This window comes from Lissotriton vulgaris, chromosome 4_1 (genome assembly GCF_964263255.1).
Source record: "Lissotriton vulgaris chromosome 4_1, aLisVul1.2, whole genome shotgun sequence".
Taxonomy (NCBI): Eukaryota; Metazoa; Chordata; class Amphibia; order Caudata; family Salamandridae; genus Lissotriton; species Lissotriton vulgaris.
Genome location: NC_141691.1, coordinates 19,549,876 through 19,565,199, shown reverse-complemented (window position 1 = coordinate 19,565,199; position 15,324 = coordinate 19,549,876). Strand labels below are relative to the sequence as shown.

General features: G+C 44.1%; 1 protein-coding gene across 1 annotated transcript in view; it reads left to right on the top strand.

Annotated features, from left to right (window-relative positions):
* The window catches only part of LOC147718247 (uncharacterized), a 58,358-nt gene extending 57,424 nt beyond the window's left edge, over positions 1-934 (top strand). Inside the window, exon 3 of the mRNA XM_086967173.1 lies at positions 845-934. Coding sequence (XP_086823299.1) covers positions 845-934 — 90 coding nt within the window. The remainder of the gene's footprint in view (positions 1-844) is intronic.
* Positions 935-15,324: the final 14,390 nt, after the last annotated feature.

Below are 15,324 nucleotides of genomic sequence, written 5' to 3'. Positions count from 1 at the left end.
TGCAGGGAAATTGCAAACTTCAACACATTCAATAAAAGGTTACTGGGAGCGAAATTCTGGACAGCAGCATGCACCACCATGATGTTAACTGGTATTCCTGCTCCATGTGGCAGCCGTAGGGCTGTCTGGAAGAACTCTAAGTGCACTCTTTTAACCCCCTCAACATGGAAATACCCTGTGCTCCCTCTGTCTGCCTCCAGCTTTGGGGAATACTTGACAATTTCTAATGACAATGAAAAGTAAAGCAATCAGACAATTGGAACCATGATGGTTGCTCAGTTGATTTCAATGTCACTTTGTTCCTGTAAAGACGCTACTGTATAAATACATAAACAACATGATTCGGCAAGCCCCTGTCTGTACCCATCACCGGAATGAGGATAGCAAGTTTGGCCCTTCACGTACTACTGTCACAGATTACATTATCCAACAAAGTTAAACATCTAGGCCTAAAACCTTATCAAGCATGATACAAACACTGCAACGTTTGGTCTACCTGCTCAGGCGTCAGAAACTACATGTCCCAGCGGGGAAAGTGGACTGTATTTGGTGTATGAATATGTATTTTTAAGACACGTCTGTGTATAAAGGTTTGGACAGTTTCATACAGCCTCAGAAAACATTAAAATATAGAATGCACTCTGCATAAGGTAAAGCTAACACTCCCCACCTAACCTTCAAATTTAAAGACACATCATAAAAATATCCAACTAAATATGATTAGCAAGTCACATCTTGCTTGTTTTCTCAAATATTTGTCGGTGCTGAGTCTCTGGTGATGCTCCCTCAGGATATTGACTCTGACTGATAAACCCATGATGAATAAAATGAATTTTTAAAATAGAAATATCCTTCATGCCAAGCAGGAAGTGTCATCTGGCTTCAAAATGCTCAGAATGCAGATCTGAAACCGCGTGATAAACCATCAACATAAATCAGCTCCTGTGCACAGCCTGCAAAACAGAACACAAGACATTAAAATGGGCACCCCAAACCTCACGGAATCTACGCGGCGTACAAAACACCGGTCAGAAAACACAGGTTTTGCAACAAGTGGAATTTTGTGAACTAACCTGTGCACTAATAGGTGGGTTCTCAAAATTTTCATTCAAACTGCATCACAATGCAGTCTGTCACATGAATGAAAATTATATAGGTCACAAATTTAGACTTACTTTAATTGGATATCCCCATAGGGATGGTGGCATGCTGGTGTCAGCAGACCACTGTATTTGTGATTGCATTCATGAAAATCCGACCCACGTTTACTTTTTATAGAGTGTTTGAGAGATTGTAATCCTCATCCATATCACATTCAGAGAGCATCCAATGTGATTGCAGCTTGGGTCTACCCCCTTACTCCATATATTGAGAACATTAAGTCTAGATCAGATTGAACCTACATTGGAGATAGAAAAATTGCTACCTGTAAATGTTTACAAAACAGTTGAAAGGGGAGCTGCATTTCTGAGCTGTGAGGAATGGACTCGGTTGGACTACCACACCCAGGGTCACCCATGGCAGCCACCGCTTCCTGCCTGTTTTCCAGAACCTGGAGGTGCCTTCAATGGGTGTTTGGAATCCTGCAGCGCGGAAGCTGTATATGTGAGCTGTGAGGACTGAACTGGGGTGGACCACAACACCCAGGGCCGCCCATGGCAGCTGCCACTTCCTGCCTGTTTTCCAGCACCTGGAGGTGCCTTCAAAGGGTGTTTGGGATCCTGCAGCGCGGAAGCTGTATATGTGAGCTGTGAGGACTGAACTGGGGTGGACCACAACACCCAGGGCCGCCCATGGCCGCTGCCACTTCCTGCCTGTTTTCCAGCACCGGGAGGTGCCTTCAAAGGGTGTTTGGAATCCTGCAGCGCGGAAGCTGTATATGTGAGCTGTGAGGACTGAACTGGGGTGGACCACAACACCCAGGGCCGCCCATGGCCGCTGCCACTTCCTGCCTGTTTTCCAGCACCGGGAGGTGCCTTCAAAGGGTGTTTGGAATCCTGCAGCGCGGAAGCTGTATATGTGAGCTGTGAGGACTGAACTGGGGTGGACCACAACACCCAGGGCCGCCCATGGCCGCTGCCACTTCCTGCCTGTTTTCCAGCACCGGGAGGTGCCTTCAAAGGGTGTTTGGAATCCTGCAGCGCGGACGCTGTATATGTGAGCTGTGAGGACTGAACTGGGGTGGACCACAACACCCAGGGCCGCCCATGGCAGCTGCCACTTCCTGCCTGTTTTCCTCCCCCTGGAGGTGCCTTCAAAGGGTGTTTGGGATCCTGCAGCGCGGAAGCTGTATATGTGAGCTGTGAGGACTGAACTGGGGTGGACCACAACACCCAGGGCCGCCCATGGCCGCTGCCACTTCCTGCCTGTTTTCCAGCACCGGGAGGTGCCTTCAAAGGGTGTTTGGAATCCTGCAGCGCGGAAGCTGTATATGTGAGCTGTGAGGACTGAACTGGGGTGGACCACAACACCCAGGGCCGCCCATGGCCGCTGCCACTTCCTGCCTGTTTTCCAGCACCGGGAGGTGCCTTCAAAGGGTGTTTGGAATCCTGCAGCGCGGAAGCTGTATATGTGAGCTGTGAGGACTGAACTGGGGTGGACCACAACACCCAGGGCCGCCCATGGCCGCTGCCACTTCCTGCCTGTTTTCCAGCACCGGGAGGTGCCTTCAAAGGGTGTTTGGAATCCTGCAGCGCGGAAGCTGTATATGTGAGCTGTGAGGACTGAACTGGGGTGGACCACAACACCCAGGGCCGCCCATGGCCGCTGCCACTTCCTGCCTGTTTTCCAGCACCGGGAGGTGCCTTCAAAGGGTGTTTGGAATCCTGCAGCGCGGAAGCTGTATATGTGAGCTGTGAGGACTGAACTGGGGTGGACCACAACACCCAGGGCCGCCCATGGCAGCTGCCACTTCCTGCCTGTTTTCCTCCCCCTGGAGGTGCCTTCAAAGGGTGTTTGGGATCCTGCAGCGCGGAAGCTGTATATGTGAGCTGTGAGGACTGAACTGGGGTGGACCACAACACCCAGGGCCGCCCATGGCAGCTGCGACTCCCTGCCTGTTTTCCCATGCCTGGACGCACCTTCAAAGGCTATTTGGGCTCCTGCAGCATGGTACACATTCAGGACACGTCCATGCCCTGATGAAGGCTGGGCCAACTGCGGGCCTGTCTGCTCCTGTCCGCAGCTGGCTGTGGCTGGGCAATGCCTTTTATCTTTGAAACCCAATCTTCTGAGTCACAGTAGATATTACCACATGTATTACCTAGTAGCACAGTCATTTTAAATGGCCTCATTCACAGTTATGGGTAGACATAAACTTGCTCCCGCTGCACGGGGCAGCAGAAACAAAAGTACAAAAACAAGCACCCCTATATCCAAGTATCTAAATTCTGCAATGGGATCAATTAATAACACATTTGTTGGCTCAGAGGAATGCTTAGCTGCCACAAATACAGCCCTAAATGTAGCTGTAAAAGAAACCAAGTCTGATATAGCTGCCCTTTAATCAGAATTTAATACTAACACCCTTCTGAAGGGTACAACATCACCCCGGCAAAACATAATTAAAGCACCATGTGTACTGACTCCTCCACTGGAGATATCAGTCCTAACAAACAGTACAGATCTGATATCCCCCCAGCAGAAAAAATAAACAACCATCAAAAACAATATTAAACAGATCTCTTACAGTCTATACAGACAACAAAGTTGCATTCTAAAAAAACTGCCTAGGGACATAGTGGGTGCAATAATTCCCAATCACTCACAACATTTTGAAACCCTATTTAAGAAATTACAAGGGAAAACTGACACTATTGAAAGGAAATTATTGTCTGAAATGACCAAGATCAAAAGTGACATACCTGAAATTGTATAACTGATCACAAAATCATTATTACCTGAAAAACCTCTGGTAGTATAGATGCATAATATAGTCAACAGGTAACTGCCAATGTTATATTATCAGACCCAGCAGCCTTTTACAGAGCAACGGGGATTACTGATGGGGTAAAAGGTCTTCTGTCTTGCTGATTTCTAACAAAGCAAACACAACGATAATTAACAACAGACATAAGAATAAACACTCAACTATTTTTTGACAATCAAGAAATTACCACATGCCTCTACACCTACCACCCCAGGCAACCCCCTACACAATTGTTTTGAAAAATGTGCCAGCACTACCAGGTGGGATTAAAGTGGACTGGGGGGATCTGAAGAACAACGTTTTACATTGGTTCACAAAAATCTTTCACTATAATTACAACTCTCACTTCCAAAGAATCAACATGGTAAAAAGAGTGAACTGGGTGGGGTAATCTCTAAAACACTGCCAAGGGGACAGCAGTGTCATAACTTTCTATTTCCCAGAAATGGTGAGAGCATTGAATGGCAAACTTTGCAATTATGGAGCAACCCCACCAAGACATCAAGTCGACATTATCAAGGCAGTCCCTGTGAGGTTCTTATGCAAATCAGGTATGGTGCAATTTATATTTAGTCATCAATGGAGCGCACACCGCTAACCTCTCTTCAGGATCGCCCCTCTGGACTCTGGTACTTGCAGTTCTTTAGTGGATGACCCAGGTGCGTGCAAGTCGGTACTTGTAGGACTGATGAATCTCTAGACCCGATACATGTCCCGGGTTTCAGGATATCGCCCGAGACATGTTTCGGGTTTCGGGATAACTTCCCTCATCAGTAGAGAAAGATCGTTAGGGGTGAAAGAGAAGGCCGTCACACAACAATCAAAGGCCTCAATGCCTGAACCGGCACGCAGGTGCGTCGTCCAAGAGCCCGTTGGCCCAAAGCTCAAGGGAGCCATATTGTGTTTAGTCATCAATGGAGCGCACACCGCTAGCCCCTCCTCCAGATCGCCCCTCGGGACTCTGGTACTTGCAGTTCTTTAGTGGATCACCCAGGTGGGTGCAAGTTGGTACTTGTAGGACTGATACATGTCCTGGGTTTTAGGATATCGCCCGAGACATGTCTCGGGTTTCAGGATAAGTACCGACTTGCACCCACCTGGGTGATTCACTAAAGAACTGAAAGTGCACTCCATTGATGACATGTCTCGGGCGATATCCTAAAACCCGGGACACGTATCGGGTCTAGAGTTTCATCAGTCCTACAAGTACCGACTTGCACCCACCTGGGTGATCCACTAAAGAACGGCAAGTGCCAGAGTCCTGAGGGGCGATCCGGAGGAGGGGCTAACGGTGTGCGCTCCATTGATGACTAAACACAATGGGGCAATTTATACACCCAGATAATGAACTGCCGAGGCACATTGCCATGAAGCTTTCATACTGACCAATATCTTTTCACCTCTTAGAAGATGCAGTGACCCTGACTTACAACACCAAGCTGTAGATTACAAACTCTGCATATCTATTTTAACCAAAGAAATACCATTTATAAACCTGATGGTAGCAACATGGAAAATGGGGGTAAAAAAATAAGTTGAATAAGGAAGCATGGCTTGAAACAATTAAAAACGTTCAAAGTATATGTCTACAAGAAACTTACGGGTAGATGCATCAACGTTGTCATTTGCGATTCCTTATTTGTGAAAAAAAAGGAATCGCAAATAAGGAATCGCAAATGGCAATGCATCATTTTCGCAATTTTATTGAGATTCGGTAAAAATTGCAATTTCTACCGAATCCCAATAAAATTGCGAGTTTCAATTAGTGAATTCGCAATTCCCATTCATTCCTATGGGCTGAAATGCCCATAGGAATGAATGGGAATTGCGAATTCGCAATTTGAAAATAGGAATTCAACAAAGCATTTCAAGGGTGGAGAGGGGGGTCCAAAGGACCCCCCCTGCACCCATGAAATGCACTTTTACATGTAAGTTACATACACACATGTCCTAAGGACATGTGTGTCTGTAACTTAACAGTTTAAAAAATGCATTTTTGTGCTTTTTTAAACAATTGTGCAAATTACCACGAGGTTCAAACTTGTGGTAATTTGCACTTGCAATTTTAAAATTCGCTAATTTTTTTGCAATGATGCATTCCATTTAAGGAATCGCAGACCTTAAATGCAATCGCATTTAAGAAATTCGCAAAATTTGCGAATTTTAACAAAAAGTAATGATGCATATCAAAAAGCATTTTTGGAGTCGCAAACGGCCGATTTTAAGGAATCGCACCGTTTGCGACTCCAAAAATGCTTGATGCATCTGGGCATTAGCATACAGAATCTTTCCACATTGATGGATTTTCTATGGTCATTACCCCAGGAGTGCCATACAGGAATGGAAGAGCTAAAGGAGGACTTGCTGTTCTGGTTTCCATTACATCCCCCTATTTTCAAAGATAGTTTACAATGACTCACAATTTTCTCAATTCTTGTGGTTTTTAACTTAAAATCAAGAACAAAAAGACAGTTTTTAAAAATGTTAGCCGGTGTGAATATTATTGTACCAAAGCCAACACGCCCTTAAAAAGTGCCCTAAAGGTTAGACCAAGAGATAGCGAATTAATGAATTAATGAAAACAGAAAGGATGTTATATAAGCAGACCCTCAACAGAAGGAAAAAATAAATACTAGACTACACATCGGAAAAATTGCTCAAGCGGCTGATAAGCAGGACACCTCTTTATTCTGGAAAACAATTAACCACCCCTATTTTTAAGTTCATTCTGCAGCGAAAAGCAAGAGCCTGGTCCAGTTCTTGGATTGGTTAAAGTACCTTAGACAGATTGTTAACCCAAATAACAACATCCAGTAAATGTGGTTTGGTTTGGTATTTAAATATGTATTATATATACACCGATCTGCATTGAAGAATCAGTGAATATATAAATATCTGGATGGGGGATTTAGTAGCAGTGTGATTGACGCTTTACTTGACTAATTTATAGTGTCTCATTAAATATATTAGATAGTGACTAAACTGTGTGAATAGCTACATTACTTGGTCAGTTGTTGTGTAAACTGCTGCACCAGTTGGTTACTAGCTACGTGAAAGACTATATTAGTCATTGATTAGTTAACTGACTATTTGTATGGGAGAGTGAATGTGTGTGTGAATCAGAGGGGGATCTATGACTGCCCAAAGATATGTGAATACTAAATTCAGTAGGTATATCACGTTAAGACTACATGTTATGATAATTGTTTGAGTGAGTGGATATCTTTATGGGTGTGGTGATGTGCTAATATATTTCTCAATGTTAAAAAAAAATAGCCAAAATGAAAAGCAGTATAATTAAAAGTTGTTGTATATAAATAAGTGTACTTAAAACTCATTGATTGCATGAGTGACTATATAGATAACTGTATAGTTGTAATAGTGGTTTTATAACACACTAAGTATGAGTTACTATCTATATCTATATAAACGCCAACTTGCATAGAATGCACATGTGCACCAATAATAAACAAACCAGTACTCATACCGGAAATTGTAAATACAATACTGGAGGATGCTAAAGAAGCTATTCAAAAAAAGAAAGCGGGTAATAGTAACGAGGACTGATACCAAATTAATAAAAAAACAACTTTATTAAACAAAAAAGAGGAACTGACAAAATTGTCTATTGAACACAGTAAAAGGACTAATGTAATTAACCAAGAGAATAAAACCATGATATAAGTGAAAACAAAGTAAGAAAAACATCGGGAGACTCTTAAAAAAAACAGGATATGGAGGATGAAGACTTGGGAGCATTTGAACTAACAAAAAGACAAAAAAAGAAATTGAGGAAAGCAAGAAACAGGGAAAAAAAGGAAATCTTTACGCAATCAGAAACAGAATTAACTACACCGTTTAAAGAAACTGAAAGAACTCTAGAACTCAAATATTGTGGAACTACAAATTCTTTGGATCAAAAGAATAAAAAGAATAAAACATCTAGTGGATGGGTCAACGTGATGCCGGGAACAAAAGCGACAAAAATTGCTGAAGGAGAGGAGAAATACTATGACATCTTCTCTAAACCATCCACAACCAGTTCCAAACAAAGACAGACCGAAAGAAACATCACTAGTTTAACTGAACCTTCCGACTTAACCATTGGTCTGAATAATGTCAAGCAAAAAATAGAAAAAGTAGCACAAACAACAAACAAAATTAAGGCTAACGGTTGTATAATAAATGATCTCACTCTCCCAGGAATTCAAATCAACGAAACACAGAGTATGACAGAGGGAAATAATGCAAGGCCGTCACAAGAGTTTGGAACCATATATTCTAATGAAAATGACTCACAGAGGCACACGCGTCCATCAAATCAAATTGCGAATGACTGGCACGAAAAAATCTCACTCAGTCAACCTATAACTTGCAACAAACAAGATGTACTCCCTGATTGGAAAGGAATGGGGAATATTGGACTAACGCCAAATTGCCCCACAAGGAAAGAAATAACTGATGGTTTGACTTATGAAAAAATGCAAGATAATTTAGTTATTGTAAAAAGAGGTCTGAGTAGGCATATTACCTACACAGAAAACGAAAGAAAAAGGGAAAATATAAGGGATGTAATGCCACAAAAAAAGGACCGTACAATTAGTCCTTAAACCACTGTATGAATCAAGAGGCCCTCATGACATTCTTAATAGAGGAAACATCCTCCGACTAATGAAAAATCTAACAACTCTTGCAAGAATAACAACAGAAGATATTGAAACAGTGGGCTTTCAGGAGTCAACTCCCGCCAACAGTCTATCCGACACCCCTTTTAAACACTGGAAGCAATACAAAAAAAAAACAGTCCAGTGAAAGCAATCCAGTTTTCTCCATATTAAAAAATACGTTGGGGAAATCAAACAACAAAGTTAGATTCTGTTCGATATCATTAGAGAAAGAGAACACAAAAGAGGCAAACAAACACTGGATTACGGAATCCCTCCATGGAACAAAGGATAACTGACAAGACCAAGTGCAAGAAAAGACCACGGCCTTTACAAAACTGAATATATGTTCATGGAATATAAATGGGATCGGTGGACAAAGGAAGGAAGCTAAAATCCAAGGATTTTGAACTGAAACTCAAATAATATTACTCCAAGAAACTTGGTCAACAGACCCTTTTATGTTGAAACATCAGACAGGATACTTTGAACCAGCTGTTAAACATCAGACATTTGGACGCCCTTGTGGAGGGTTAGCAATATTTGTATCAAACGATCTAGAAGCAAAACATGAGTTAATCCATACAAACAACTCAAACTTTCTCGTACTAAAAATTCACTATAAAACTTGTAAAAGTATGCCTTATAAAACCTTGACTCTTGTAAATGTATATATACCACCAAAACGGACCTCAAAGAAAGAGTTGATTACTGCCCTAAATGATCTTCTATTGGAGCAAATTTTGGAAGACCCTCTGGCAGATTATATTGTAACAGGGGACTTCAACACAAACTTGCTAATGCCTATGGAAGATTACATCCTTCTGGGAGACCTCAACTTTCACCTTGAAAAGAGCAACGACCACAACACCACCACCCTCTTGGACAACCTCGCCAACCTCAGACTTAAACAACTGGTCACTTCCCCCACCCACATCGCAGGTCACACACTCGACCCCATCTTCACCTCCAGCAATCATATCTCCTTCAGCCACACCACGGATCTCCTCTGGACTGACCACAGCTGCGTTCACTTCACCTACAACAAGCCGAAACCCATCAACCACTTCCAACCAACTCTGCAAAGAAGCTGGAAAAAAATCACCATCGACCAGATCTCCTCATCGCTCCTTCTTAACACCCCTGCCCACTCCTCTAACCCAGACCAAGCCGCCGCCAACTTCACCCTATGGTTATCCAACACCGCCGACACCTTAGCACCACTGAAAAAACGGCAAAGCAAACCTGGCAGCAAGAAGGCCTCATGGTTCAACGATGATCTTAAGAAGTCCAAGAAACTCTGCCGCTCCCTTGAAAAGGCCTGGAAAAAAGACCCAACCACTAGCACCAAGGACGCCTTCAAAAACACCACCCGCACACACCACCAACTAATCCGAAAGGCCAAGAAAACAGCATTCAAGGATCGACTTGACAACAACGCCCACAACAGCAAGGAACTTTTCAACATTGTCAAGGAATTTACCAATCCCTCGGCCAACTCCAACGACATCACCCCCTCTCAAGCCCTCTGCGACTCCCTAGCCTCATTCTTCCACAACAAAATTGCAGACATCCACAACAGCTTCGACAACCAACCCGGAGACCAACCCACCCAACCATATGCTGAACATTCTCCCCCCTTGAACACCCTTAACGACTGGAACCCAATCTCCACTGAGGACACCATCCGCCTGATGAACTCCATCCACTCAGGATCCCCCACAGACCCATGTCCTCACCACATCTTCAACAAAGCAGACTCCGTCATAGCACCGCACCTCCGAGACGTCATCAACTGCTCCTTCAACTCCGCCACCTTCCCGGAAAGCTGGAAACACGCTGAACTCACCGCCCTTCTGAAAAAACCCACAGCAGACCCCACCGAACTCAAAAATTACCGCCCCATTTCTCTCCTTCCATTCCCGGCCAAAGTAATCGCTAAAGCTGTCAACAACCAGCTCGCCGCTTTCCTCGAAGCCAACAATTCCCTCGACTCCTCACAATCTGGCTTCCGAGCAAAACACAGCACTGAGACCGCCCTCATCGCAGCAACAGACGACATTCGAACTCTACTGGACAATGGAGACACAGTCGCCCTCATCCTCCTCGACCTCTCTGCAGCCTTCGACACAGTCTGCCACAGCACCCTTTTACAACGCCTGAGAAACATCGGAATACAAGGAAAAGCACTTGAATGGATCACCTCGTTCCTCACCGGGAGAACCCAGAGAGTCCGCCTTCCACCATTCAAGTCCGAGGCCACTGAAGCCATCTGTGGCGTGCCACAAGGATCCTCACTCAGTCCCACCCTCTTCAACGTATACATGAGCCCCCTTGCGGCCATCGCCCGCCAACACAACCTCAACATCATCTCTTACGCGGATGACACTCAACTGATCCTTTCTCTCACCAAGGACCCCAGCACCGCCAAAACTAACCTACACGAAGGAATGAAAGAAGTTGCCGAATGGATGAAACACAGCCGTCTGAAACTGAACTCGGATAAAACAGAAGTCCTCATCTTAGGTACATCCCCCTCTGCATGGGACGACTCTTGGTGGCCGGAAGCCGTTGGAAAAGCACCCATCCCAACAGACCACGCACGGAACCTAGGCGTTATCCTGGATTCTTCACTTTCAATGAACAGACAAGTCAGCGCCGTATCCTCTTCCTGCTTCAACATTCTTCGCATGCTCAAAAAGACATTTCGCTGGATCCCCACCGAAACCAGAAAAACAGTCACCCATGCTCTGGTCACGAGCCGACTGGACTACGGAAACACCCTCTACGCAGGTGCTACCGCTAAACTCCAGAAGAAACTCCAACGAATCCAAAACGCCTCAGCCAGGATCATATTAGACATCCCGCGCAACGAACACATCTCTGGTCACCTGAAAGACCTCCACTGGCTTCCCGTCAATAAGAGGATCACTTTCCGACTGCTAACCCACGCACACAAATCACTCTACGACATCGGACCAGAATGCCTCAACTCACGACTGTCCTTCTACACCCCCTCCCGCCAACTACGTTCTTCCAGCCAAGCCCTCGCCACTGTACCTCGCATCAACAATACCACCATGGGAGGCAGATCCTTCTCTTACCTGGCTGCTAAAACATGGAACTCACTCCCCACTTACCTTCGCCTTATCCAGAATCACCTAGCATTCAGAAAGCAACTTAAAACGTGGATATTTGACAAGTAATCCTCCTCCCCTCCCTAAGCGCCTTGAGACCCTCTGGGTATGTAGTGCGCTATATAAATTCTTTGACTTGACTTGACTTGACTATGGTATGGAGCGACTTTGTTCAATCGCAAAATCATCAATGGGCAATCCCTGACCCTATAACCCTATAACGGAACCTAAAACCGATACTGGACAAAATAAAATAGGGATAAACCTGGTGAAGGATATGGAAGCCCTGGGCCTTTGAATATTGAATGGTAGATTTTGAACAGACTCCCCACAGGCTTGCTCTTTTCATTCTAAAAGTGGTACTTCACGAATTGACTACACGCTGACGTCTTTATCTACCTTTAACAAGGTGACATCTTATACCTTGAATAAAGTTAAGGACAGTGATCATAGCCAGTAATTTTTTGTGATAAATATATTGTGCCCAAAATCTGAGACCTTCCAGACAACTCCTGGTGAGATCTGTACTATTAATTACAAGAAACTCATATGGAAATCCGAAAATTCGGAGGAGATCGCCGGATGGGCAAAAAAACTAGTGACAGTATCCATGGAAGAAGAAACAAGCATAGTTATCATGGAACGATGGGAACATTTCACTCAAAAAGTAGTCACTAATAATGCTAAAACAAAAGGAACACAAAGAAGGAAAGGTATGAACAGCAATAAAATGGACGGCAGAGAAAACTACATCTCTCTCCCATATGCTGTAAGGAAATTGAGATGTACACGAAATCGGCTGAGGAGACAAATAATGAAGTCGCCAAATAACAACGAATTACCTGCTTTACTGAGAAATACGAACAGCAGATTAAAGAAATTGATCTGGAATGAAAAAAGCAAAGCCAAACAAGATCTGTGGACAAAAATATTCCACGCAAGCAAATTGTCAAATTCAAAGGAGTTCTGGAGACTAATTATTGGCCTAGCTCGACCGAATAAACACGGAATAGTATAAATATGGTTAATTCTATACCAACCAATGGGATTATGGGACCGGTAGTCCAATCTCAGATCACAGGGGATACCCAAGCGATCCCACCAATACATATCAATCCACGGCTCATAACACTGTTTTCACTGCCATCACTGCCAAAGGAGTTAATCTTGGGTGCAACTTTGAATGTAACTAACTTACAGAAGTCGGGATAAAATTCTAATGAGGATGTGGCAGGGGGTGATAGGTACTTCTCCCTTTCTGACCACACAGGTTCTTCAGAGGAGGACTTTGGTGAGGAAAATGACTGGATTGATGACAATAGTGATATGGGGGACTGGCGTACCAGTGATGCATTGACTCCATACTCTGGCCCCCGAACAGTTCGAAAAGCAGGTAAAGATCAAGGAGTTATATCATCTGCCCATGATGCTGGACCACTGGCTTTGGACTATTCATTCTCTCATCAGGGTTGGAGAGTAACCTTGCCACTGCGTCTATTGTAGGGATTGAGTATGGTGCAGCTCTTCCTCATTGTCCTCCAGGGGAAATGACTCTTGCATTAATTTATCAGACGATCATGGCCCATCGCAAGGAAACCCGGCAAGAAAGTGTTTGCACGCAAGGTGCTTGCCGTAGGGTACAGAACTCTATCCGGAGAGTGGCCAAGACTTTTTCAGACATCGCCTCTAGAATAGGGGTGGTAGAAGAGAGGGTTTCAATTCTTGAAGATGATATGGCCACTAAAAAAGGGTGTTACTGACTCAATGAAGACTCAAAGGGAAGATACTATATGGAAGCTCACCGGCCTTGAAAATAGAGCGTGTCGTAATAACCTAAGAGTCTTAGGGGTTCCGGAGGAGCTTGAGGGGTCAGATGCCAGTAAGTTAATTGTTGATCTATTTACGGAAGCATTCCCTGAGGTCAAAAAGTGGGACTGGGAATTGGAGATCTAGCGGGCCCATCATTTCCCATTCAAATTAAGGAAAGGGTCAGGCAAAACTGATTATAAACCACGTGCCATTCTGTAGTATTCACTACCGTGTTCTCAACAACTGCATCCAGTGGGCCATTGCTAGCAAGTGTGTGGTTGAGAATGCTGTGCGTTCCATGTTATGGTTTTATCGTACAACAGCCCATTCTTCTACTGGGGTCTCCCCCTTTGAGCTCCTGAGGGGTAGAAAACCCTCCACCAAAATTTGTCCGGGTTGGATGTCCAAGTGGGTAAAAATGAATGTTATGGATGGAGTTGATGTTTTTGTCAGAGACAAGGTGTCCGATGCTCAGAAGAAGCAAAAAACATATTTTGATGAAAGGAAGAGATCTGTTGCCCATGACATCTGTGTTGGTGATGTGGTTCGAATTAAAAATCCTGTCCATGTCACCAAAGGTAGGAGCAAATTCTCTCAACCAGTTGTAGTTGACAAGGTCTGTGGAAATGCTGTACGTGTGAATAATAAGGATTGGTGGAACATCTGCAAAATTGTTAAAATTAGTAGTGATGATGCTTGCACTGGTGTTTCTCAGCCCAATCCCTGCTCTGTTTCAAGTGACAAACGTTTTGGTACTGTTGCTATTAATGGTAATGGCAGAAATGTTGTTGATGCTTCTGTTCCTGGACCTCGCAGGAGTCATAGAGTGTGTAAGGTTCCTGCCAGGTTCAGATAACCTGTTGCTTCTGCTTTCTCCTTCTCTACCAGTTGTGCTTTCTTTCCTCTACTATTCTTGTTCTAATTTTCTGGCTTCTTCTCTCTTCTTTTCTTTTTCCTCTTCTATTCCTTTCTTTTCTTTTCTCCCCTCCTTCTCCTAGTACGAACGCTTCTTCTTTTGTTTTACTGAAAAGAGGATAATGTAGTATTCACTGTTCTGTGCCTTCCTGGCACCTGTAGTTAGAACCCTTGTGTTCCTATGTTCTATGGCTTTGTAGTAGAATGTTGCCTTCTGGCAGTTGATAGCTTTGCCTGCTGCCTGTCGCTGTGCTTCTCCTAAGCTGAATAAACCTAACCTACAAGCTAACTTGTTGTCCAGTCTACTTCAATACTACACATTCTTATATGTTTCAATAACTTTTTGGCCAGAGAAAGGATTTATGGCTTAGCACGGCCAGACAAGAAACAGACTGGCAAGGGTTGACAGAGTTTTGTTAGGCCTGATCTGTGTCCAGCTACTGTTGCGTGGAGGTGGCAGCTCCGTCAGCTGATAGCAGTGTTTCAATCAAAAGCGGCTCAAGTTTATTCACTTTTTCCATCCAAACTGAAAATCATTGTTCAGGGCCAGACCAGGTTTTTTACCTCTGAAAGTCAGGCCAAGGAATTTTTGAAATCTCTAAAGTCGTAACAGGCACTATGATGATTGCTAAGTCCGATTTTCCCTCTTCTTTTTCTTCTCCTTTTGGGGACTTCAGGGGGTTTTCAGGGGATACAAGTACTGGGAGGGAAGGCTGCGGTCTGGGAGTTTAGAGGATGGTGGCTTTGTGATTTATGTTTTTTGCTGGGTTTTTTTCTCCGCTTTTCCTCTTTTTTTCTCTCCTTGGATCGTACCCTCCCGAATGATTCTGGTGGTGAGGTCACCGGGGTGTCTGTGCTTTGGGACAGCTTC